The sequence below is a fragment of the Pinus tabuliformis genome, chromosome J (assembly GCF_031772625.1).
Source record: "Pinus tabuliformis cultivar Carrire ecotype Pingquan chromosome J, CPIR1, whole genome shotgun sequence".
Classification (NCBI taxonomy): domain Eukaryota; kingdom Viridiplantae; phylum Streptophyta; class Pinopsida; order Pinales; family Pinaceae; genus Pinus; species Pinus tabuliformis.
In genome coordinates this window covers 546,524,701-546,551,209 of record NC_142295.1, presented here as the reverse complement: position 1 = coordinate 546,551,209, position 26,509 = coordinate 546,524,701, and the positions used below count along the sequence as shown (strand labels likewise).

General features: G+C 37.5%; 1 protein-coding gene across 3 annotated transcripts in view; it reads left to right on the top strand.

The window, feature by feature from the left end:
- The window catches only part of LOC149228178 (protein PSK SIMULATOR 1-like), a 242,561-nt gene that overhangs the window by 45,376 nt on the left and 170,676 nt on the right, over positions 1-26,509 (top strand). For all 3 annotated transcript variants that reach the window (XM_089378086.1, XM_089378084.1, XM_089378085.1), the window contains one exon: positions 25,096-25,189. In XM_089378086.1, the coding sequence (XP_089234212.1) occupies positions 25,096-25,189 (94 nt within the window). The remainder of the gene's footprint in view (positions 1-25,095; positions 25,190-26,509) is intronic.

Below are 26,509 nucleotides of genomic sequence, written 5' to 3'. Positions count from 1 at the left end.
TTCGTATCCGTTTCAGTGCAACTTAGGGATATCAATAAGAGTGGCTTTGCTGATTTTGACTGTACCGTCAACAATAGAGGCTATTAGAGTGTTTAGTAACTCTCGTAATTCACCAATTCTGGCCATTTTCTCAGCGATACAAGTTCATCAAATGAAGGGTGTTGGCTTCAACCGAAAATGTACCTGTTTACAATGCAGAAGTACAAGTGAACTTACAAAAAAACTGTTTGTAAGTTATTGTTGTTTTGATTCTAAATGTGAATTGATCTCTAAGAGGGCTCCCCCCTGAGTTTTGAGTTTAGTGGTGGTGGTTTCGTCCAATTCTGAGTAATTTCTATTTTTAGTAGTCTCGACATGGCAGTACTGACACCAGATCCGGGTTCCCCATCGGATTCTGAGACTAATGAGTATAATATTATGTACATGCAGACATATTACTATTTTTAGTAGGTCCTATTTTTAGCAGCATGAGGTGGCAGTTTGAGGGGTGGACACATAGTAACAATTGAGGATGCATATGTGCCTTAGAATTGGATTAATCAGTAGCGACATGGCACTTGAGCAAATTTATTTTTCCTCCTAATAGTTTCTCTCTCATGCATTTTCCCTTCCCTAGAATCTCTCAAATCTCTCATAATTTTTCTCCACTGGTTCCCCGAATTTTTCTTCTCCATTATCTCACATTTTCCTAGAAATTGTCCTTACTTTCCCTCTACAAATTTGACGTCTTAAACTCGTGGCAAAAAGAGAAAATTAAAAACCAAAAAGGAAAAAAGGTTTTTAACTCAAGATTGCCATGTAAGAGAGAAACTAGGTCACTTGAATTTCTTGGCCGAAAAGGAAGGCTCACTAAATTCTAATGTTAGAAGTTAAAAGAAAAAAAGGAAAAATAAGGTGGCTCAAATTGCTCAGGAGGACAAATTGCCTAAAAAAGGAAAAAACACTCAAGTTTAATGCCAAGTTTATCAAAAGCTAATGTTTATCTCACATTAAATCCGAGAAAGGGTCAGTTAACTCAAATTTTTCTCCATTGAAGTGAACTAAGACTCAACAATAGTCATTCCACCTCTCCTAATCTTAGGTTGAATTAGTCAAGGGATTATTATGTAGGCAAGTGGAAGGCCATACTTCCAGAGGCAATTGTCTTGAGTGAGAACAAGCACCTCACTCTTTTCTCTCCGTTATTTCTTCTTTCTCTCTATCCTCTCTAGTTCTTGATGCTTTGTGTTTTGGTATCTTTGTTTCAAGTTTTGTAATAGTCATCTTGGTGCAGCCAACTTTTTGGCCATTGTAGAATAAAACTCAGTTTTGATCCACTCACTTTGGTTTGTTTTGATTTATTGTTATCTTGCATAAATTATTAAGGTTTCTTAGCTATTTATTTGGGCCATTTGCCACTTAGATACACTTTCTTTCTTGCTTTTTCTTTCCATATTAGAAGCTGATTTGTGAAGGACTGTTTCACATATTTAATTTATGAATTTTCACAGAATTGATTGGCCACTAACTTGCTGTTTGGACAGTCCTAAACTTGCTGTTTTTTCGATTCTTTTATTGCAGATTTACAGGATAAACTTTAAAGTAGTAGGTACAATCATTAGGGACACCTCCTTGAGGTTGACAAGCACCAACCCAAACAGAGAAGTGGATTTGCTAGTGACACATAGGGTGGATTCCCTTATATGTTCATTGATTTTTACGGCTGTTTTTAAAATATTATATCAGCTTTCAAGGCATAGAAATTAGTACTAACAGGTCATCATCAAGTAGATCCACATCCTCTAGAGTAATCATTGACGAAGGTCACATAGTAACTGTAGCCACTGAAGAATGATACTGACATAGGACCACACAAATCTGTATGTACCAGATCCAAGATCCCCTTGGACTTGCTCTCGCTGCTTGGAAAAGCAACCTTGGCATATTTTCCAAGTGCACATCTCTTGCACACTCCCTGTTGCTCTACATTGAATTTCGGAAGACCAATGAGAATCTCCCTCAGTATCGGTAAAGCTCTGTGATGCAGGTGACCCATCCTTGTATGCTGCAACTTGAATAGGTTGTCACTGTTATGAACTAGGGCTTATATAGGTTGAGCCTTGGTAAAGCTCTGCGATGCAAGTGACCCATCCTCCTATGGCACAGAACTTGCATAGGTTGTCACTATTATGAATTAGGGCTCATATAGTTTGAGCCTTCAGTATGTACAAGTTACTAATCACTTTTTGGAGTTGAGGATAGATTCTCTGGGCTTGACAAGTACCTGTACATCTCAGAAATAGACCACATACCTTTTGTCCTCCATGGCTGAGACTGATAGTAAATTCTTGGTTAGCCTCGGGAACATGGAATACATCTGTCACCTCTAGAGGACATCCTGACTCTAGCTGAAACTAAATGGTCCCAACTCCAGCTACACCATACTTGGCATTGTTGCCAAGCTCCACATGTAGAATTGAGTCATCCTCTGACAAACTATTGAAAAGCTGCCATGCTTATGTCATATGTCTAGAATCATCACTCTCCATGAAACGGGCACCCTTGGTTGTAGTGCCAGAAGGAAAGACACCAATGCGCACTCCTTGAATCTTGCAACAAACTCTTTGAATTGAGTATCTGCAAAAGCTGCAACTTGCTGCACCTTTTCCTTACCCTTCTTATTCAGATGATGTGAGGCATAATGACCACTCTTGTGGCATGCAAAACATTTTACTTGCTCAAATATTTCTTGTTTCCATCTTGTGAAGTGGCTTTCTCCACCTGTATCCTTCTTGGCTTTCCCCTTGCCCTTCCTTATCTGAATAACAAGAGAAATATTCTTATCATCACCCTTGTGCTGGCCTCATAACAGATATTCCTCTCGAATCTCTTCTTGGATGAAATCATCCCACAATTTGTCCCAATCAGGAAGTTTCTCTTGTGCCACAATGCCCTTGATGAAAGGAGCCCATGGCTTAGTGAAACCATTGAGGGTCATCCTTCCATCTCTCCGTCTGTCAAGGTCTCCCAAACTACAACCAACTCATCACGTTCCTATTTGATCTTGGTGAGATAAGAGGTCACGATATTTGATCTGGTCATCTTGGTGCCCCTTGGTTTCTCTCTCAGCACCATCTTCTTGTTGGTGTTATTTCTCTGGTATAGCTTCATTAGAGCATCCCACATATTCCTTGTTGTATTCTTCTTAAATAGGCGAGGAATCACATGAGCTTTCTTCGCATCTAAGATAATCCTTCTGGCTATAACATCCTTCTGATTGTGGATGACTAATTCTGCAGCATTTGGTAGGCAGGGTGAGTTTGATGTTGGCAAACTCCAACATGCCATTCTCCATGAGAATCAATGAAACCCTCACCTTTCGAGAAATGTAGTTGGAAGTACCCTCCAATGTGTCCTCAAACCTTAAACTGGTTGCAGCCATCTCCCAAATAAAAAATCTAAAGGAAAATCTATTAATGCAAATATAGATCTGCTGCAAACCTGTACGGAATATGATTTCCCTTTCTTAAGAGTTATTGCTCTGATACTATATTAATTTCTTAATTCTAGATTTGGTTTTAATTCCTAGCTGTTTTTATACCCAAAGAATATCTTTGAAATTACTAAATATAAAACACACGAAATTTTTAACAAAAAAATAAATAGTAGAAGCACACGCAGAGGAAACCTTTCACACAACAAATAACCCTCCAATTACTCTTCACATTTATTATCTGAATAATGAAGGCTCCCTTATTGGGAAAATGGCCCACGAAGAAAATACAAAATTTTTGCAGCAAATTTAGAACATGGCAAATCTACCACTAAAAACCCTGACTTGCACCCAGCAGAGTTTACCTCCACTTGTGCAGCCTCTGCAGCTCTTGAAACCGTAGCATCTGCTGTCTGTACGCTATTCTCTTTGAACGTGTGGCCTTTCTGCAGCTCAATGTGCTCACACATGCAACATCCAACAATTTCTTGTGCTCAAAAAATCAATTCGGCCTTGGGCTCCACTCAATTTTCCTTCTAGAATTTTCTGTCACTGCTGCCACACTTATTTTTTCTTTAGCCTTGAGTGTCACACTCACTCTTGTGTCTTTCTCCTCTTCTTAGCCTTGCTTTTATAATTTCTCATTAAGCTAATCCCTAACCTGACTCTCCAAAGTGATGGATGGATAGGATTAAATCCTAACCCACTTTAGGTCAATGGTTGAAATTAAAACAAATTCATCAAAGTAAATAATTTAGTTTTCCTTAGTTTCCTTCTGTCAATAGCAAGCATAATTAATTATGTTTTTTCCTAATTTAGTCATAGGCTAAATTACAAAAGCAACTTACTCAATAAATTGAGCAAGTATGCTATGGAGATTTGATGACTCCTGCATGCTTGACACGTAGCCAATGCAGAAGTACCTATCTGCTGCTACAATCATCAACATACTTAGATTCTGCATTATAATTGTAATTCACACTATTCATTTTACTTTTCCTATTTCATTGTACATAATTGAATAATTCATAGGAGGCCTTGTTCATAGTTGAGTACCCACCTAAATATGTATATTCTAATTGTAACTCTAGGAGACTCAGTGAAAGATGATCACTCTCCACCAATTTTTAGTACAATCATGAGCGTACCATAGGTGTACATTGTGACAATCCCCTCTCCACTTGCATGCTTGATCTATTGAGTTTCCTATTCTTGTATGTGAGTATTTTCATTGTTGTTGTGTGGCCATACAAATTGGTATTAGATCCTTAAGATTAGGGCCTCTTTAGAGTTTTACAATTTCAGCCTCCTTGCGATTTTTCTTGCCCAATTTTCCCTGAGTTCATGACTCTAAGCGGTCCAAGTAATTTATAGGTGGATTGGCACTAGCAATTCTTGTCTTTAGGCCATCAACCTGTAGGTACCATATATTTGCTTGGGTTTCCATCTTCGTTTTTGTTTTTTTGCATATTTTTTGCAATTTTGCCACAACTAGAGTTGATATTCATAATTGGTATGATTGCTGGTCCTTTTTGGCTTTGTTACTTTGGTTTTTTGTTCATCCCAATGGTTTTCTTCCATTTTGCTTGCTAATGGGAAAAAGGTCCTTTTTGCTGACTACATATGCAAAATGTTTTCACACTTGTGGTTTTTTTTTTGTTTGGGCCCATTCTGTGCCGATGACCTGCATATCATATTTTTGCTACTTGTTTTGTTTTTTTTTTTGTTTGGGCCCATTCTGTGCCTACAACCTGCAGATCACTTTTTCTAGTTGTAAAAGCAACTTGTTTTCACATTTACTCTTTCGCCATGGCTCCCTACAATCCCTTTGGCAATTTTGGAGACTCTCAAGAGTCTAACTTTGCTCAACTCTTTGCATGTCATATGTGGGAGCAACAATAATATAACCAACTTGTTAGGTAAATTATATGTATAAATTGCATACATTAAATCATCAATCCGGGGCTTCGAGGTGCAAGCATGGTGAATGTAGGATCAGAGCCTATGCCAACCTATCAAGGAAATGTTAATAAACCAAGCTGTTCCATAGAAATGTTTCATCACTGAACAAAGGTTGCTCAAATGCTTTCTTAGCACCAACCATAGCCTTTCCTAAACGTTCTTGTGATTTGTTATCAAGCTTTTTTGGTCTTGTTGCACTCAAATTGTCAAAGTTCCAAGGAAGCAGAAGTGCCAATTTTTTCCAACATGATCAAATCACCTATCAGCAGTCCATGTGTCATGGTCACCCCATTCTGCAAGTTATATGATGTAAATGATCCTAGTAAGACCTTTAGTCTATGTAACAACCTATGTATGCCTATAATTTTGATGACGAATTTCATCCTAGGAGGTTTTTAAACTAACTGATTGCCTGTGTTTCTAAACACGGCTAATCAGAAGAGTTTTTCCCCCTCTAGCTTAAACCCCCAAAGACGGGGTGAAATTTATTGTCGAAATCTTAGGTGAGTCCTAGTGTTTAGTCGAGTTTAACATAAAAGTGGTTTGGGAGTAATTTACGCTAGTTGGCTTAATTATTTTATTACAAATCACTTGGTCTACTAGATCATGTTGTGTCATAGATGAGTTATGTGTTTTGAGGGTTTATGCCTAATGTTTATTCCCTCTTTGAGTCTTATAAATGTAAAATCTTATGTATTAGAGGGTTGGAAAAAATATTAAATCCCCTCATGTAAATTAATTAATTTTTCTGGCAAAATAAAATTAAATCCTTAGCGAAAAAATTAATTAATTAGAGTCAAATTTAAATTGTCTTAGGAAAATATTTTTTTCAAATAGAAAATTCGTTGGTTTTAAAAGAGTCAATTTTTAAAGGTCCTCCACCAAAGGAATATTGTATATTTCAAGAAACATTGGACCCTTGGGCGTTGGTGGTTAAATCAAAGTCAAATTTTTGAGAAAATTAGCTCAAAATAATTAATTTTGAGCTAATTAATGTGGAGTTAAATGATAAATTTGAAAATTCCTCAAAAATAAAAAATCAAGGGCCAAGATTAAAAGATCTTGAAGTGTTTATCAACGACCAAGATTATTTTGACAAAGATCAAAGAAACTATCCGTTATTTTTTCATTTGGAGGATTTATCTATAAATTAGAGAGCCAGTTGAGTCTCTAGTCATTTTGATATCTGGCTAGAATTGTTGAATAATTTTGTAAATTATTGTCCCACTAGGAACTATTTTTTCTACTATAATAAAAGACTCGGGGGTGCAACTCAAGGTGTTCTTGTTCGTTGACTGTGATATGTATTGACTGTGGGCTTCCTATCTGGTGTTTTGCTTGATATATTTTGAGATAATACATAGTGTCTGCAGGTACTCAATCCTTGGTCTCCAAATTCACAGCTGTAAGCAAGGATCATCTTGCTTGGATTCCTAGTTTTTCTGTGGTGGATTAATCTTCGCTAGGGCTATAGTGAACAATAATTTTTCTGAAGTGTTTTAGCCATTCATTCAAGAAAAAAATTATAAAAATTATTTTCTCAAAAATTATTTAAATATCCATGTAAATTTGTAAAATAATTTTGTAATTTAAGTGTAAATTATTTTTCTAACTTGTGTTGGGGTTTTAAATCTATTTTGTATATATTTGGGGTTTGGGTGTTTTTATTTTCATTTTTGCAGGTTGGATCAAGGGATCAAGTGAGAGAAGAGCTAGATCTAGGCCCTTGAGGGTAAGATTTAGTCTCTAGACAATTTTGCAGGGACATTTACTGAAGATTTGACAACAACATTCAAATTCAGAAGACTTTTTTTTTGAGACACGGGTTTTTAGATTTTGGCCTCCTCTTGCCATTTCAGCCCTTGATCTATCATTCTAGCTCTTTTATCCCCACAAATTGGCTTTCCTTGGCCTTGTTTTGCCTTTTCTTGGCCTCTTTTGCCCTAATCTGCCCTAAACCCTTATTTGAAATTTTTAAGGCTAAATACTTGGTGGTTTTGCAGGTTTTGAGGCTCAAAAATTCTGATTTTCAAGTGGCATCTTCATCCAAAATTTTGGGTCACTTGGGCAAGTGTTTCTACAAGGCCTTGGGCCTAGGGTTTGACCTCTAAACCCTTGTTTTACTTTAGTTTTATTACAACAGTCAAATCAACAACAATTAAGCCCTAAAATCACATATTTAATGGTCAAAATCACTTAAAATTGTAAAATCTTAATTTTCATGAGTTTTGGCCACTTGGGCATCTTGGATTTGACCTAGATCTAAATTTTTGCTTGCTGGAATTTTCTGTGTAAATTGCTGAATCAAGCCTGCAAATTTTTTTGAATCAAATACTTAAAGAGGGCCAAAAATTTTGAATTTTCAATTTCCAGCAAAATTTTACTATTTTTGGATATATTGGGGATTGTCTTGAGCATTGCTGGGTTGCTGATCTGTCATTTGTTTACTGCTGTAATAAATAGATCAGATCTGAAATTTCTGAATCACATCCTCTAAATAGCCCTAATTTTTTTTTCAAGTTTTGGTGAAATTTTACTATTTTTGGACATCTTGGGCACTGTTTTGGGCCTCATTAGTTTGCTGATCTGTGATCTATTTACTGCTGTTATAAATATATTAGATCTGAAATATCACTGAATACTTCATCATAAAGTGGGTTAAACAAGTTAATTTACATTTGCTGGTCATTGGAAATTTATGTTTTATGGTTGAGCAAAATTTTATTATTTAAAGTACATTCGTTGGTCATTGGAAATTTATGTTTCATGGTTGAGCAAAATTTCATTATTTAAAGTGGCTTCCTCATTGCTGTCATAACATTAATAAAGTCTGGAATTTCTGAATTATTACTGCTGATATAGGCTGCCATAAATCTGAAATTGGCTTATCTCATCATGGTCTTAAAGCTTGTCTAACTTTGCACTCAAACTCTGAAGTTAATCTTGTTGATAGAGTTATATTGGGCTTCTAAGTTGGGCATAATATCTTGTGTTGATAATCATTGGTGGATAAGTTGATTTACTTAACCATCTTGTGGATTGACCTATAGTTGAATTTTGCACTTGTATCATTAAGCACTCATCTTGTATTAAGATCGTTTCTCCCATTGTTGGCATAAAGAGTAATCATAACTTAAGTACTTAAGAAACTCAAACAATCTTAATTTAAGATAACCTCACTCATCATCTTGCATTTAGCATCCTAGATCTAGCTTGCATTAATAATTTACCTCCTAGCATAAGCTAGGTTGATAGAGATATAGGGCAACCCTTTTCACACTAGCTTGAGAGATTCAGTTTCTCCTAGTAGTTAACACAATGACCTCGCACTTGTCAGAGCCACAGTCTATGCAATGCTGGAGGGACTGCGTGAGTGGATTACAGGGGGAGGTATTGTTAATCAGGCCACTGCCTGCTTCTCGTTGGTTCCCATTTCACAACTTACTTTGAGAATTGCTTCTCAAAACAGTTGGGGAAAAGGTTACATTTAGATTAGGCATCTAATTAAAATTTACCAAGATCATTGCATCTGACATAGGTCCTAAGTTTTGCATATCATTCAGGTTAGCTAATCATCTTAAGCAGCGGGTGTCCATCCGGTCATTTGGTTCCATTTATTATAAGCAAGAATTTGTGACTCCATTAATGGCACTGGTCTCATACTTTAAAATTTTAATCTAATCAATAACCTTGCTCGAATTTAACCAATTGGCTAGGCCACTCTTCCGTGTCTCCCAAACAAGTTGGTTCCCAACTTGTTTTCCTTCATCTCATTCCATAGGGACTACCCTCCACAGCCTGCTGTTGGGAGACAACTAGAACGGGGTGAGCGGGGATCAGAGTGACAGCCCCTGTCCTGAGCGTTGTCGTAGTGCTTGTACAATCCGGGCGACAACAGGTCCTTCAATCTTCAGTGGATCAACCCCTATGGATAACTCGACATGTAATAAAAAGCATAGAATCTAGCTAAAATGTAGACAAGAGAATCAACTCTACAGTTGAAATAAATGAACACAACGCACACCATGGAAATGGAGGCCTTGCCAATCCTAGCATATGCTATATGAATAAACTACAAACTAAAAAAAAATAATTCAAGCTAGAGACAAAATATCAACTATTGATTATTATTAGATGAAAATATGAGATCACAAATATCCAAGCATGGATTCCACTCCCTCTTACAATAATCCTCCTTACATTTTCATTACCAAACTTCTGTTCTGTTGTATGGTTGTGTATGTATATATATATAGGAAAGCAATGGAGTGAATCATAACTAATTTCTTTAAATCAACATTGTCTCAGCATAATTAATTTACACGATATTTGATTTCTCATGTTTAATAGATCTTGGTTGTAGATGGATTCCACTCCCTCTTACAATAATCCTCCTTACATTTTCATTACCAAACTTCTGTTCTGTTGTATGGTAGTGTATGTATATATATATATAGGAAAGCAATGGAGTGAATCATAACTAATTTCTTTAAATCAACATTGTCTCTGCATAATTAATTTACACGATATTTGATTTCTCATGTTTAATAGATCTTGGTTGTAGAAGTAACCCAAGATTTGATTATGATTGATTTCACAAAATATAAAAATGTTGAGAATAGGTTGATTTGGTTTCCCTTGCTTGCGCGGTGCACTCATTTGTCTGGAACATTGGAGAAGAGGGTTGCAAATGTAAATATAGGCAATCCCAAATTAGAAAAACGCCCATATCTCCTAGATCTTTCAACATTTCCAAAAACCACTCGCGAGTCAACTAAATGGGTGTATTATGCAAAAAACCTAAGTTTTGGAATTTTGAGATTTGCTTTGATTTGCACACAAATCGAGGCAAACTTTGATTGTTTGTCTAGAATGTTTGCCTATTTTGGGCTGAATTTTTTTCCTAAGCTGGAGGTCTGTTGATTTTGGGTAGCATCGGATGTGCTCTAGCCTTGAAAATTGGTGGAGAGGTTAAGGCACATGAGATCTCCAAGACCCAGAAATCGTTTGGAGAAATTCCATTAGGATGAGAAGTTATTAAAATAATTAATATTTTAATGAGTTCTTAAGTCTAAACTTAGGGAAATAAAAATATTAATGTGTATTAATAAAATATGGGTGAGAAAGTTCTAAGTGATGAGGATCAAGCTATTTCTAATCTTAGCTGTTGATTAGGGACTTAATCTCAGCTGTTGATTCGTCAGCAGGAAAAGTATAAGAGGGGGCTTGAAGGTCAGGTGTAGACACACCAAGAGAGATCTAGAATTTGATTTTATAGGGTGAGGTTTGCTGAGGAAATCAAGTTAGTGATCAGTTGTAGTGAGGGGCAGTTCAATAAGGTATTTTCATCCGAGGCTGAAGAATACATGGCAGAGAGGCAGTGAAGTTCCGGGAGATACAACACAGGCCCTTGAAAGGCCGACGCAGAGGCCGTAGGAGCTGACACAGAGGACGCAGAGGGCCGTAGAGGCTAATGCAGAAGTCGTAGAGGTTGACGCAGAAGTCGTAAAGGGTTTCAGAAGTAGTGTTGGGGAGATTATGTGGGGCAGACTAGCAGCAGATCAACGGATTCTGAGCCAGGATATGGTGATGTAGCTCTTGGAGGAGTGACGTAGTTCCTGGGCAGTGCTTGGAGCAGCTTTCGCTATCTAGAATAGGGAACAACTGGAGTCAATGTGGGTTTGATCATCCGGTTGCCGATTTGCCGGAATATCTGTCTCTAGATAGAGGTACTACTGCTGAGGATATTCTTCGTTGGGTGAGCCATTTCTGGCACCCTAGTTGTATTCACGAAATCTGCTTAATAATACAAACCCTCTATATGTTGCACCGATTTTCTCGAATTGGGTTTTCCCGAGGATGATTGTCCAAAAATAACGATGTCCCTTGTGTTATTGTTTCTGTTTATAATAGTGCATGATCTGTATATCTGTGAAGGCTGCAATAGTGTTTACTTCGGTGTTTATGCAATTAAATAACTTGTTAATGTAAAGAACAAGTAGGAGATTGTAAACCAGTAATTGCAATAGGGGTTTCCGATGTGTTAGATTCAAGAATTTTCACAAGGTCCACATGTGCAACCTGGCCACGAACTAGTGAGCACACAACCATATTAGGGGTATTTTCATCAAAACCCATGTCTTCATCTTGACATTGAAGGTGTGCATGTATGCTAAACATGGAGGTCATGTACTTGAATTGAGGTGTTGATGTAAGCAATGAATTGTCAAAAACCTTCATTGCAAGATTAGTCTAAATCTTTCCTAAATCGTTAAAACAAAGGAAATTATGAGTATTGGCAACATTTTACTCATCAAGCATGTTAAGCACATAACTATGGGTGAATGTGGTAATAGGCATGGTAAACATATGCAAGGATAAGACAAAAAGGAGATCAACTGATAGCGTAAAAGATGTTAATATTGCGATCCAACACAACTCTTGATGGATACTCTTGCTATCCAACAATGACAATAAGTGATTTGGGAATATTTTAAGCTAATTGGCTAAATTATTTTATTACAAATCACTTGGTCTACTCAATCATATTAAGTCACAGAATTGGGTAATAAATTGACGGTCTATAACGAATAGGTGTTCCCCTTTTGAGGGTTGAAATGTAATTATCGATGTAAAAAAAAATTATTTTAATGCACGGTCCCTCATACTTAGACACCATGGCTAAAATATTAGAGGTTGGAAAAATTATTAATCCCCTTGATTGTCAATTAATTAAGTTTTCTGGGAAGAATAAATTAAAATCCTAGAAAAATTAAATTCTCCAAGTGGAAAAATTTGTGGGTCTCAAAGAAATTAATTTTTGGAGGTCCACCACCAAGGGAATATTGGAAATTTTGAGAAAAAATGGACCTTGGGCCTTGGTCGTGAAGTCAAAGCTAATTTTTTGAGGAAATTAGCTCAAAATAATTATTTTTGAGCTAATAAAAATGGGTTAAATGAGAAATTCGAAAATTCCTCAAAAGTAAAGATTTTCGATGGTGGAGATTAAAAATGATCAAATATTTATCAATGGTCGATATCATTTTGACGAGGATCAAGCCAACTAATTGTTATTTGCCACTTGGAGGATTTATGTATAAATTAGAAGCCATTTTCTTCTTAAATGACAGGAAAACTTTGTAAGGAAGCTCTGAATCAGGGTTTGCTACTGTAATTTTTCCTTAAAATAATAAAAAGACTCTGGGGCTTATTCATGGTGGTGTTCCTCATCTGCTTTTTGTGGTAAATTTTGGATCATGTTCTTAATGCTCTATTGAATACTATTTTAGAAGTTATTATATCTTTAGCCAGTTGATTGGATTAACTGTTTTCATAGGTATCTTGCATTAGTTACTGGGTTTAGAAAAACATTCTAACTTGATTAATTTAGCAGTTATCTCTAGATCTTGAGGGGTTATGGTGTCTATCTAGCCCCTATTGATCTACTAACTTGGTCTTAAGTGTGTAGAGACTTCAGGGATTCAAATCTTGGGCGTGAGGGGAAGTTTTCGGTTGGACCAACCAACTCCCAAGACAAGAAAGCTTAAGAGCCGACTTTGTTAAATTTCAAGCCTTATCTAACGATTGGTTTTGCAGAGATTCTAGCCATTGCTCATCCATTTACATTATTTCTCTCATCTATTTTACCTATTGTGCATTTAACTAATAGATCTGCTTATAAGAGCCATAAATTATTGTTTATGTTGTAAAATAAAATTTTGTAAATAATTTTTTTCCTAACCCTTATGTGCAGCTAGGGTTTTGGGGTTTTTTGGGATTTATTTGAAATTTTTGTATAGATTGGGGTTTTGGGCTCTTGTATTTTTATTTGTGCATGTGAACTTCAAGCTAGATCTGAATATTTTTCGAGGGTTTCAGGGCTTGGAATATTTTTTGTGAGGGTTTCTAGAGGTGGATCTAGTCCTAGCAAGGCAAGATCCACCATCTTCTTCTCCCCAAGTTCAACGTCCAGGCTAGAAGGAGAATTTGCTAGTCTTGTTATGAGGTTTTGTGATGAAATTCCAACATCTTCAGAGATCTGAGGAAAGATTTAATTTTTTTGAAGAAATTTGAAGAAATTCAGAGATTTTGGAGCCTCCTAACCCTAGTCCTGGGGCCTCCAAGCCTTACAGTCAAGTCCTCCCTTTGGCCTATTCAGAGATCTGAGGAAAGATTTAAATTTTTTGAAGAAATTCAGAGATTTTGGAGCCTCCTAACCCTAGTCGTGAGGCCTCCAAGCCTTACATTCAGGTCCTCCCTTTGGCTGTTGGCCGTTAGGGCTTTTTTCTAGCCTCGCCGTGGGTTTCCAGCCCTCCACTATCACTCCTTTTCTCTCCATCCAACCTCCTTCCTTGTTGTCCTTCCTTCCAGCCCTTTCTCCCTTTCCCGTGGCCTTCTCTCTCTCGCTATCTCTCTGCCGTGACCCCTCACCCATTCGCTGGCCTTCAAACCCTTGAATGCAGGCCTATTTAGGCCTTGTCAGCCCTCTGCGGGCCTCGTCTGCTGAGCGTTGGCCCTTACGGCCTCCATCCTTATCCGACAACCATTTAATCCCTTTGCCGAGATCCTTGTGGGTTTGCTCCTTTGCCCGTTGGCCTATAAAGGCCTCCTTTGCCTTGCGGCAGGCCTATTCAGACCCTCTTTCATCCTCGGCAGACCTGCTAGGATTATCTCCTTAAAATGCAAGCCTAGTTGTCTCCTCTTCCCCCCTTTGAGGCCCATCTTGGCTACCCTGCCATCCTTCTACCCTCGCTTTATCACTGTTTGATTATCAAATAAACTCTTGCTGTTTCTTGAAGAATACTTGGGTTGATGAGTTTGGTTGCAGGTGTCCTAGTCATTAGTGGACTTAAAGACAATATTCTGAGCATTCTCATAAAGCCTCTACAAGCCCAAGGGGCTCTCAGGTTTGCCTCTCTAAATCTCAAAATCCTCACTGTTTCACATTTGCATAACAGTGGCAAAAGCATACCTAAGTGGTATTAAATTAACTGGCAAACTACGTAATACATTGATAAGTCACTTAAGTGAGTTGAACATCTATCATTTGGATTGTTTCATGATTATTGAGGACTGTCACATTGCATCATAAGGTCTGAAATCATAACAATAACATAAGTGCCTCCTCAATGTTAGCATTCCACTTTAAGAGAATTTAAAACTTTAGGACTGTTTTGGCATTTATTAGCTCACTTGGTGTCATACGAAACTCCCTGTTAGTTCACTACTCTCAAGAAATCTTGCTGCTGTCATAGGATGTAATTGTGACTCATTTAATGTCATTTACACTTGTTCATGTTCTAGTGACAATAATTGCTTTCTGTGGGAAGGATTTGTTTAATGCACCGTTGTGAAAGATTATTAGCATTAGCATTGTCAGACTTAGATCTGATATGGTATTTTCCTTAATCTCTAAAAGGCATTTTGTACCAATTGATTTACTCTCCTAAAGCACTAAAGAATATTTCGATTGAGCACCTTGAGATCTAATTGTCTCCGTCATTTTAATTGGTACAGGAGCTTTGTTAAATACTGCTTTCACTATCGTCATTCTCTTTTTATGGTCAATATCTCTTGATTGGCACTTTGAGATCTACGAATTCCTCAGGTTTCTTTTTTTCAGTTAAACATCTCTTCAGTTGGATGGTCATTTGCATTTTCTAATTTGACTAAGGAACATTGTTTACATAATCACTGGATAAGTATTCTGAATTGAAAAGTGCCCTAGTCACTATTGATTGTTGTTATCATGAGCATATTGGTGAATCATTTATCTTGAGTAATTGTATCATTGGCATCTCGCATTGTCTACAAAGGTATTTCGCTAAATGGATAAATGCTTTAATGATCATTGATCATATTGGTTAATATCTTTCGTGGATAATATCTTTATCTTGGCATAATTGGTGAATCACGTTTAAGGGCATATATCTTGTGGTTGAGAAATTACATATTACGCATCTCATGAAATATAAATCTATCTTTGGATTGTTTATTATTGGCGCATTTTTGGTAATAAGATTGTCTTTTCATTTCTAAGTACTCATTGTCACAATTAAAGACTAGTCCTAACTAAAGTACTTGAATCATATAAGAAATCTTTAACTAAGAGCTCACCCAATCCGCCTTGCATTGCATCCTAAATTTAGTTGCATTAATAACTTACCTCCAAGTATAAGCTTGGTTAATAGAATTCAAGGGCCACCCTTCTCATCTAAATCGAGGGGCTTAGCAACTCTTCGGTGGTTAACACGGTGACCTTGCAGTCATCATAGCCACAATCTCTGCAGCGCTAGAGGCATCGGGTGAGAGGAGACTAACAAAAGGTATCGTTAATAAAGCCCTTGCTCGCTTCCTGTTGGCCTCCTTCCCACAACCTACCTTGGAGCCTAGCTTCAAAATAGTTAAGGGAAGGTCATACTTAGATTAGGCGTTTAATAAAAAATAACCAAAATCCTTGCATCACACCCAGGTCTTAGGATTTGCACTTCATATAGGTTAGCGAAGCATCCAAGAAGCGATTGTCCATCTGGTTACTTGGTTTTAATTCAATAAGCAAGAGTTTTGACTCCATAAGACATTGGTCTCAAATATAAATTTAATCTAATCCTTAAAATCTTGCTAAATTTAACCAGGTAGCTAGGCCACTCAACTGTGTCTCCCGGACTCATTGGTTCCCAACTTGTCCTTCATCATCTCATTTCCATAGGGTCTACCCCCCATAGCCTGTTGTTGGGAGACAACTAAAACAGAGAGGTTGGGGATCAAGGTGACAACCCCCGACCTGATTCATTGTCGCAGCGCTTGTACATTTTGAGCGACAACAAGTTCCATTACCTCTACTGGAACTTGAGAGGGTCCCTTACTGCCATCTTTCCCTATCTAGACCATATATGCCTAGTTTTAGGAAATGTTGGGGTGCCAAAGATAGATGTTACAGGGGCCTTTTAGGATGGACCCTATCTTGGTACTTCCTTTTTTCCTTTTATCTAGATTGTTGGCGGTAATAGGGGATAAAATATGTAAGGCACACCAAACACAAGATTGTTGTGACTCCTCTCAATCTTCAGCTTGTGGGCCCACCCCCTCAAGGGTTTTGATATCTTTCCCTTTACATGTTTATGTTGCTCCCCTTGAGGAATTGACCTTCAAGCATTAGGTTTATTTAACAACCTTGATTGTTAGGAGAGTTTTGGCATATTGGTCTCAATTTCAAGCCAAGGTTACACAACCATGTCCTCTCAAATTTGAACTCTCCTTTGAGGACATTATTATGTAGTGTATTTGCTTATTCTTCGTTGTTGGTGGTTCAACAAGGACTTCTTAATCTTCCTCGTTTTTCATGTTGTATATGCTTATGCCTTTGATCATTTCTCTTATTTAGCAACTTATTTTATTTGTTTTATATTTTAGGTTCTAGGAATTGCTTTTGTACCCCCACAATGTGGCATTATTGGATTGTACGTTTGAGACTTGAGTCCCATTGACCTACTTTGGTGTTCATTGATGGACATGAATGAAATTATTTTATCTTATGTACCATCTTGTTTCTAAGTCTTTTAGAGTGCATATCTTGTGAAGAAAGAGACAAGCTTAAAATGCCTTTTGGGCATAAGGGATGGATGCCGAATTTAACTTGTATCATGACATGAGAAATTATTTGTTTACAAGGGATCATACTTGAAACATGATACATTGGGCTCTCTACATTCGTGCCCAATCAATAGGCAGCAAATCGAGACCCAAATCTCATATTCATAAAACACTTTGGGTTTGATAATTGTGTTGAATTGATCTGTCTTCAAGATACATGTCCTAAATGTGCAACATAGATCATTGGTGCTAGAGTATAGAAAGAGACACACACCCCTTACCGAGTTAGGGTTGCAAAAGAAGCCTTGAGTTGAAGCTAGACCGATAAATTGGACCCCAAGTATGTATATGTTTTAGTGATGTCCATTTCCTTGCCTTGGAAGAAGTGAAAATATAATGAGGGTTCTTGGAGGTGTTAAAGGTCATAATGTCATTTTCGCTAAGCCTCACCACCAAGCTGGTTAGGGCATTGAGTTGCTTTTGAAGACCTTTGTGGTTGGGGGAGGGATGCTAAGAGGACAACGTTTATTGCAAATAGGAGAAATGTAATCAAAATATGGTGTAAAAGGAAACATCATCAATATGTGTGTTTTCCATAGGATATTTCTCCAACTCATCAATGTAGATCTCAAGTAATGTCAAGAGAGGGCATCCTCACTTAGCCCTAATGGTACTCTTGTTCGGGTTAGAAAATCCCATAGCTATTTGAAGTTGACCTATGCTTGTGTCATTTGAAGTTGACCTATACTTGTATCATAAAACCTTATTGTAACAATAATGAAAGGCTTATATATCCCAACATCCCTTAATCTTTGAAACATAAAATGTCTTGTCTTAGAACAAAGTCAAAGGCCTTCTAGAACTCTACAAAAAAATTAAATTTAATTTAAGGATCACTATCTAGCTTCTTGGATACTTTGACATATTGTTAAGATGCAATCGATCATTTTGTAGTCCCTTTTGGTACATGCTTTGTCCTTAGATGTAAGATTGCTTTAGATGTTTAAAAACTCACATGCTCAATACCATATTATAAGCCTTAGCAAATGTATGTCCAATCACGCTAGTCTTGTAATTGTTTAGATGAAAGTTGTCACCTAATTTTAAAATAAGGTAGATGACAAGTTGTGACTAGGAACAAGGTAAGATTACACAAACTGCATCTTTAAAATGGTCAGCTATATAAAATGCAAGAGAGATAGCACCATATATGAGAAATTTAGCTTGAAGATCTTCCCCATCCTTTGCTCCACTAGTACACAAAGTCTAGATAGCTCTTTTAATTTCCTCTGGGGTAAAAAGGTGACATGAAGTAGTTGATGAGGGCACACAAATTGTTGGTTGAGCTAGTACATTAGAGAAGAAGGTGGCATGAGAGATCTAGGAATGGTAATCAATGTTTGAGGGGCTTCTTAGGGAGGAGTGTATGCAAATTTTTTTTTGGGGAGGTGTGGAGGATTGAGCTAATATCACATTTCATCAAAGAAATTCTCGTTTCATGCATTAGAGGAGACATCGTTACTCTCTATGTGCATAAAAAATAAAGGACATGCCATGGGTGAGAACGAAGCGGAGGCACCTATACATAGCCTTACATTCCACATCATATTAGTGGTTCATGGGACATTTACTTGGGGGTGGACATGTTTGTTGTGGTGGATGCTGTGAGGGTGAGAATTTGGGACAACTTCTAGAAGGATCTATGATAACTTGTATTTAACAATGGAAATAATGAGGGGAGAAAGGTATGATAAGTTTGGAAAGGCAATCAACATAGTTATCAACATACTCGATGTCAAAATGAATTGTGATAGGTGGGTCATCCTTTGGGTTTAGGAGGGGGAGGTGGGGAAGGGGGGGCATTCAAGAAGGTAAATGGTTAGCTATGTGAAGTTTGTGGGAAACAAAGGGTTTCTAGATGTGGGGACTCAAGGTTTGGTTGGTTAGAACATAAATAACTATATTAGCTCGACCAATATGGGGTTAACCAGTAAACTTGTTGGAGCTCAGGTAGTTGTAGAGCCCATTGAGAATAAAGAGACTATGGGATTCATCTATTTGGTGGTACTTGTCATATGCTATGATAGGGTTGACTATATCCATTTAAAACCTTTGTAAAGCAATAGTGTCTAGGTCCACCTTATAAGGGCATAGTGCATCCTTGGTCAGATCATGATTTAGTTTCCTTGATGTCCATGTGCGGGTATTGAAATCCCCAAAAGATGCATATTAAGGAATCTTTGGATATTGTTCAAGGGGCTTCCTTGAATGTGAACCACAATGTTTGATGACATGGGGGAAATAACAAACCACAATGCAAACATCCCAAAGGGGAGTGAGCCCAATTGAATTTGGAGCCACATATATCTAGAATGCACATTTGTAGCTAGTAATAACACCCTACATTGGAGATGATCACAAATGAGGCAGGCAAAACCCCAACTTGATCTGTGCGTTTTGTGCTTTAATCTTGATGTAGAATGACAAACATAAGAAGTGGGAGTGACCTCTCAACATTATTATGTGTCTCGTTGGGAGGATAAGGCCCCTTGTGGAAATCACATTCCAGAGGAGTACCCAAAAAGGACCAAACAAAAAAGTTACAATGCTAGTATGCAATAAAGATGGTGGTTACCCTACTTGACGTAATGTCACCATCATTTAACTGGCCATGGATGTGATCACCTTGGGGGAAGGGAACTGTGTGTTAATTTTTGATGGATATGGTAGCATTAGACAAGTGTTCTAGTCTTAGATGATGCTAAGAGGCTAAGGAACACTAGATCTCCAAAACCTAGAAAAGGTTTCGTGAGATAAGCTTGGGAAACATCTTAATTAAATAAATTTTCCATAATAAAAATATTTCCCAATTCCAACTTAGGAAAAGTGGTAAATTAAACTTAATTAATTAAGGATGTTGGAGATTGCTCTAGAGACTTCTATTGATGAAGTCTAATTGATCTTAGCCGTGGATGGGGATTAAATCGTGGTTGTTGAGACTTCAACGAGAGATTATAAGAGTAAGTAGAAGGGCTTGGAGATAACATCAGTGTTGTTGAAAATGTAACTAGTTTCGGTCTTCATAATTGTTGTTGTACTCATTTCAATATGTATCCTTTGTAGCAAACAAGAGAAGATAAGAAAAAGTTATTATTATTAAAGCACGGGTTTCATGCTCATTGTTGATGGTTTTTTAGGTAAAAGCATTTTCTTCATGCTTCTAGGGTTTGTTAGGTCTTAGGATTTATTGTCATGAGTCAAAAGAGTCAATATCATGTTTATAAGACCCTTCCGGGCAAAGCATAATTGGAAAATAATTTATTTTTGAGTCTAGAAAGTCCTGGAAACTCCAAAAGTAAAAGTTGGCCCTGGCACCTTCAAGTCAACCTAAAGGAGGGGATTTGACCCCTTGGAAAGGCTACATAAAGGAACAGTTCAACCTCATTTGGGAATCACTCACTCACAAGTTCGATATTCACTCACTTACATCTAGAAGAGCGAAGGTCTAGGAAGTTAGAAGAATCTAAGAAAGAAGCAAAATTCTCTGTTTTGGGCTCTCTCTCTCACACGTGCAAAGATCTAGGGCTTTTGGTGCTGCAAAAGAAGGCCGAAGTTGGAGGTCCGAGTTGCAGTAGGACGAAGTGCAATATCTTGTAGCTGGAAGGAAGAATACTCTATCTTGACCTTGTTGACCTTAGGAGGACCTGTCTTGCTCTAGGATGGGCTTAAAAGGAAGCTGAGTTAGGGTTTTTCTAGCAGCTACAGGGCCGAATCTATAGGGTTGAACTTGCGAGATGAGTTTCAGTATTGAAGCTGGCAGGTCGAAGTTGTGAGTTGAAGCTGGCTGGTGTAGATCAAGGAAGGATTTGTTAGAGGGCTGACTTGGTGCTTGGAGAAGGACTTGGTCTAGGGTACGTGTCTTTGTGTCTCATCTGAAATAGATTCTACAAGAAGAGAAGAGTTTTCCAGGTTTTTGCCTTGGAGGGGTTTTTCCTTGGCTGAGAGCCTAATTTCTGTGTCCTCTGTTGTTGCTGTTTCATTCTTGATATTTGTTTGATGAAAAGATCTAACTAAAGAACATAAAGAAGATTAACAAAGTTCACAAGAAAATATTAAGGTTAAGGAAAATAAGAATTTTAGCGGCCACTTTGCATTTTCTAATAAGTGTGATAAGTTGTGAGAGGTAGATTGAGCTACCTAGTTTGTAGCCTTCAGCAAAGGCACAATTTGAGCCAGGGAAAGAGCATTAGAAGAGGGAGTAATATTAATTTGAGTAGAGTTCCAAGGGAGAGATTCCCAGTATATTTTTCAGTGCCAAAGTCACAAGAAAAGGGAGGCAGAATTCATCTGCAGAGGAGGCCGTACAAGTAATGCGAATAGCTAGAAACTCCAATGCGAGTTGCCGGAAGAGCCACAAATCAATAGCTGAAGGCCGGATCTATTTTCGGAAGGTGGTGCGAGTGGGAGGCAGGCTGCTTTAGTTAGAGCCAGTTACCAGGCAGTCTGAGTGGATCCAGAGCCACCAGAGCACATTCTGGGCAGAGGTGTGAGTAGCCAACAGGGAGTGCGATTGGTTGGATAGAGGCCGAGTTGGTTTGCAGAAGAGATCTAATATCTCCAGTATATTTTGCTAATGGTGATCTATATTCGCTGGAGGATAGCCTGTTGGGCATCCAGTTGTAATAATTCTCAAATTGCTGCATAATAAAATAAACCCTCATCTGCTGCATCGGTTTTCCCTTTGGGATTTTTCCGGGGACGTTTAATCCAAAATATTGGTGTCATTTTTAGTTTGTGTGTGCATCTATTTCTCAGTTCCGCATTTTATATTTCTGCAATGTTTTTATTGTGAAGAATGCATTAGTGATTTAATCGTTATTTGCCATAAACAAATAAACTACTAATAGTTAGAAGATTAAACTCCAGTTGGTGCATTCGTGGAAATTTCACACTGTGTATAACTGAGTGAGCCTGCACCTTTTTATATAATTATTGTGGTATGACTGACATGTGCCATGTAATGCCGTAAGTTCAACATCTAATTCCATGTGCCTCCATGGCTACCTCAAGGTTGCTGAAATTACCTGTCGAACGTTGGTCTGTCGTCTTTGCATAAGTTATCAAAGTCGGAACCAATGTGCCCCAAAATTAAGAACTGGACTCAAACCAGATGAAAAACTTGTATAAAAACAGTTGAATAAAAAACACAAAATATTTAGATTTTAATTAAAAAAATTATTGACTTACATCAATGTAAATTCAAACCATTATACACCACATATGCAAAATTCTTATTGGGAGTCCCACTTTATTTTTAATGTTAATTTAAGTTAATATTGACATTTACATTTTTTTCCCATGGAAAATCTTGCAGGGAAACCCAAGGGATGCTTTCCCACATTCATGGATGGCCTCCCTAATTAACCCATCGGTGTAGAGTAGGGCATATCTAGGGGCCATTCCAACTGAGCATTTGTCAGCATGAAAGTCACGAACTCCCCAGCAACATTGGTGACAACCAGTTGAGCTACCCCTTGAACTATTCACATTTACCTTGACTTAAAAGTAAAATATAAGTAAAGGTAAATGGCAATATTACCTTTAAGAATCAAGATTAAAGTTTAAATATTTCTTTTTTTGGTGTCTCTAAGGGGTTATTGGCACACTGGTTGGAGCTGTACTTAGTACTAAATGGGCCATTGGACCAGTTTAGATGTGAATTGTTTTAAAACTAGTTCAAAGGGGCCAGCCTGAGCCAAATTTGGCTCTAAATGGTCTGAATCAGTTGCTTAGAAACTGGACTCTGATAATTATACCAAAGTTGTAAGAATTAGATTTGGACCGTAGCCATTTTACCCCAAAATTATGAACTGGACTGTATTTGCTTGAAAAGCCCATAGAATAAAAAAATACAAAATATTCAAACTTTAATCAAAAAGATATGTTCATGCACATCAATGCAAATCCAAACTATTGGATACCAAATATGCAAAAGTTACACTGCACATAAGGGTGCAAATAGCAAAAAGATATCAAGATTTAAGTTCTGAGATACATATAATTAAAGGTTGGAGATGCATAAAATTAAAGTTCTGAGGTGAGATAATTAAATAAAATATTTTTGTTGATGTTCAACAAATGACCACAAAAGTAAGTCAATGGGACTAAAAGGTATATGTATTGTAATTTGTAAATACATTGTGGGTGTGTGAAAGCAAATCCTAAGTTGGTGCTAAAAGAAGAAAGATAAAGAATTATGTCTGGCTAAGAGAAAAATCTATAGCCTAAAGAAGATACAAAAGAAAGTGCAAGTACACCCAATCCTTAATGCTAAAATTCTAAATGGATGATAGGATTTCAAGATTTGCTGGAGCTGGAGTAGAAGTGAGGGGGCTGCGGAGAAGGATCCTCATCGGAATTATTGATAACTATCAAGGGGCCAACACAGTAGCAAATGATGTCCTTGGGGAGTGGGTGGGGTTGAGACAGCTTGGCTAAGAGTTAAGATTTTATTAATGTCTAACAAATGAACACATAGCTGGCCTGAAGTCGAGCCCATTAAGATAACTTGTTTGAGTCCATGAATCTGAAGTTCCCTTTCTCCTGGTTAACGGATTTAACATCTGTGGTTGTTTGATGTTTTAAATTAGTTGGCACCATTAGGAAACATATAGGTTTCAATCAATTGCCACCAGTCAGTAACTTTTTTCTACTCTATGTTTCAATTTTAGAATGCCGTAGTTCCCAAGGGTTGGGTTGTAGGAGGAAGATGCACAGCATCCTATGTTCATATATGTTGAAATGCTGAAAAAGCAATTGAGTGTGTTAAAAGCTGAAATCACCCCAGTTTCTATTTTCTTATTGTGAGGCCCACCGGCTCTGTGTCATTCACCAATCATCCTGAAATGAGTGTCCCACTTTAACTTCTAATGTTAAAATTTGAGTTACTGACAAATGTTGGCATTTACGTTACTTGTATTAAAGTAAATTCAAGTAACCTTAAATGTCACCATCAACTTCAAGAATTAATATTAAAATTAAAATACAAATTCTTTGTATGATTTTCAGGGGTATTGGCATGTGGTTCAGGGTTGTATGGAATTGACCTATTTGAGATTGAACCAGCCAGTTGGACCGGTTCGGGTAAGAACTGGACCAAAACCTGTTTGGTGGGCTGGTTTGTGCCGGTTTTGGCTCTAAATGGTATGAATTGACCACTTTTGATAACTATGATCACACCCCATCATTACTACCAAGTCTTGGGTTTTATATTGCATTTGCAAGCATGAAGGAGATCATGGGAGTGGGTTTAGTTCCTTAATATGGTTACATGGACACAATTGCACAAGATGAATGGCTACTCCACCTTGACTGGGTGTGCACTAGACATCGCCATATGTTTGAGCCCTCTCTCTGCCATAGCTACCTCAAGGTTGTTGGAAAGCTGGTGAGAATGAAACCTTCATTTATTGTGTGAAGCTCCTCGCTCCTTGGTATTAGTCCCAAGTCTGTTGGGCAGCTTTAGTCTACCATTATTAAATTTGATGTGTTTTGGTTTTGGCCTCTGCCTGTCTGAGCTGAACGCTCGATTTTGTAATTCTCATCTTGTTGGGATAGAAGAATAGAGGCTGCTTGGATCGTTGGATGTTTTAACCTTCCAGCTGGGGTTGCCCACTTGGTATTCTCATCATAGTCTGTTGTGTAGCCAGTTGGATCTCTCTAGGTATTTCGAATAGTCGCATCACTTGACAATGGGAGAACAATTAGGATTATTGAAATTTTATTCTTGACTAATGTTATCGTCATTAATAACACATCCCATTTGAGGCATTCATGACAAAGTGTTTTGGTTTCTTTATGGTGATGTTTTGTCACTGAACAAAGCAGCTCTGTTTGTTTTTTCGGTTTTTTTCTCCTGGTTGAACTAAATTGTACATGCTGCTGTGGTTTATGAATATTCCATAACTGTTGGAAATGCTTTTCTATGGCCTGTACTTTGATCATTTAATCAAGTTATTTGGCGTGGACATGAAACTCTAGAAGAATAATTTTGTAGCTATGGTCTGCAGGAATTGTATCATGAATTGCATGCTTTGGATAGACTTGATCAAGATTATCGAAGGAAGCTTCAGGAGGAGGAATCATCAAATGGGCATCAAAGAGGTGCAAATCTGATTTCTAAAGTGGATTGGAAGTGATTCTAGAATATAACAAGAATTTGCTTTAAAGAAGTGTGATATTGACATCCAAACTTTCTTCTATTATTCTTCAGAATTCACAGAATCTGTTTATTAAAAGAAAAAGACAGCACAGCTATTTTATTCAAGAACTTCCACATTAGTCTAGAAGGTGCAGTACTTGAAGATAACATAGTCGCTGTTGAAAAATAACCAATGGCCAGTTAGTATGTGGTCTGATATAGCTGGTTCTGCAGGAATTCCATAATGTGGTTAGTTTCACTAGGAGTCTGTCAAACGTTTTGCAGTTGACCTGGTACTGTCTTTCCAAACATTCTTTCTCATAGTTTTCTTGCACGATCTGTTTGAGAGCATCGTAGTGCCCGTTACCCACCAAAAGCGGGTTTCTCCCACACTTAGGATCCAGCTGGCCAGCCAGCAACCCTTGACGGTGTTGAAAATATAACCAGGTTCGGTCTTCATAATTATCATTGTACTTGTATCAATATGTATTTCATGTAAAAACAAAAGAAGGAAAATAAATTATTATTATTTTATTTTCTAGTCAAAGCATGTTCTTCACGCTTTAGGGTTATTTGAGTCAAAAGAAAATTTGTCATGAGTCAAAGTCCGATTTGGACTATTTGTATGAAAAAGAAAAATGATTTATTTTGAGTAAAAAGAGTCCATTTGTCATCCACAGACCAAGTGGGCTCTCCTGGACAAGTTGGCCTAGAAAGGCACCTATTCGATCTCCTGGACAGCTATAAATACAGTGCAATTTGACCTCATTTGAACACTAATTCATCACATTGATTTCTGTGCAAGAAAGAGAAACTAGACCAGCGATAAGGAAAGTGAGCGAGAGTCAAAGAAGAGAAAACAATGGTCAAAGAAAATCATCCTTTCCTACCATATTCTGTTCACATGTGCGAAATTGCAGGGCTGCAACAGGGCAGAAATTTTTGGAACTACTGTAGGTCCAAAGATTTCAGACTTTGACCAAATTTTGAGAGTGTTGACCAGCGTTGACTTTGTTCAATTTGACTTGGTTGAGGAAGACTTGAAGGAGGGCTGACTTGGGGCTTTTGTTTGGCTTTTATGGCAGTCTTGGTCTTGGTTTTTGGGTCTTGGATATCTCACTTTGAACTGATTCTATAAGAAGAGGTTATGTTTGGGTTTCCCCCCTGTGGGGTTTTGCCCTCGCTTGGAGCCTAAGTCTTTGTGTTCTTTGTCTCTCGTGATCTTCATATTTTGTATTTTTGGTAATTGCTTGATGAAGTAAAGATAATATAAGTAATAAAAC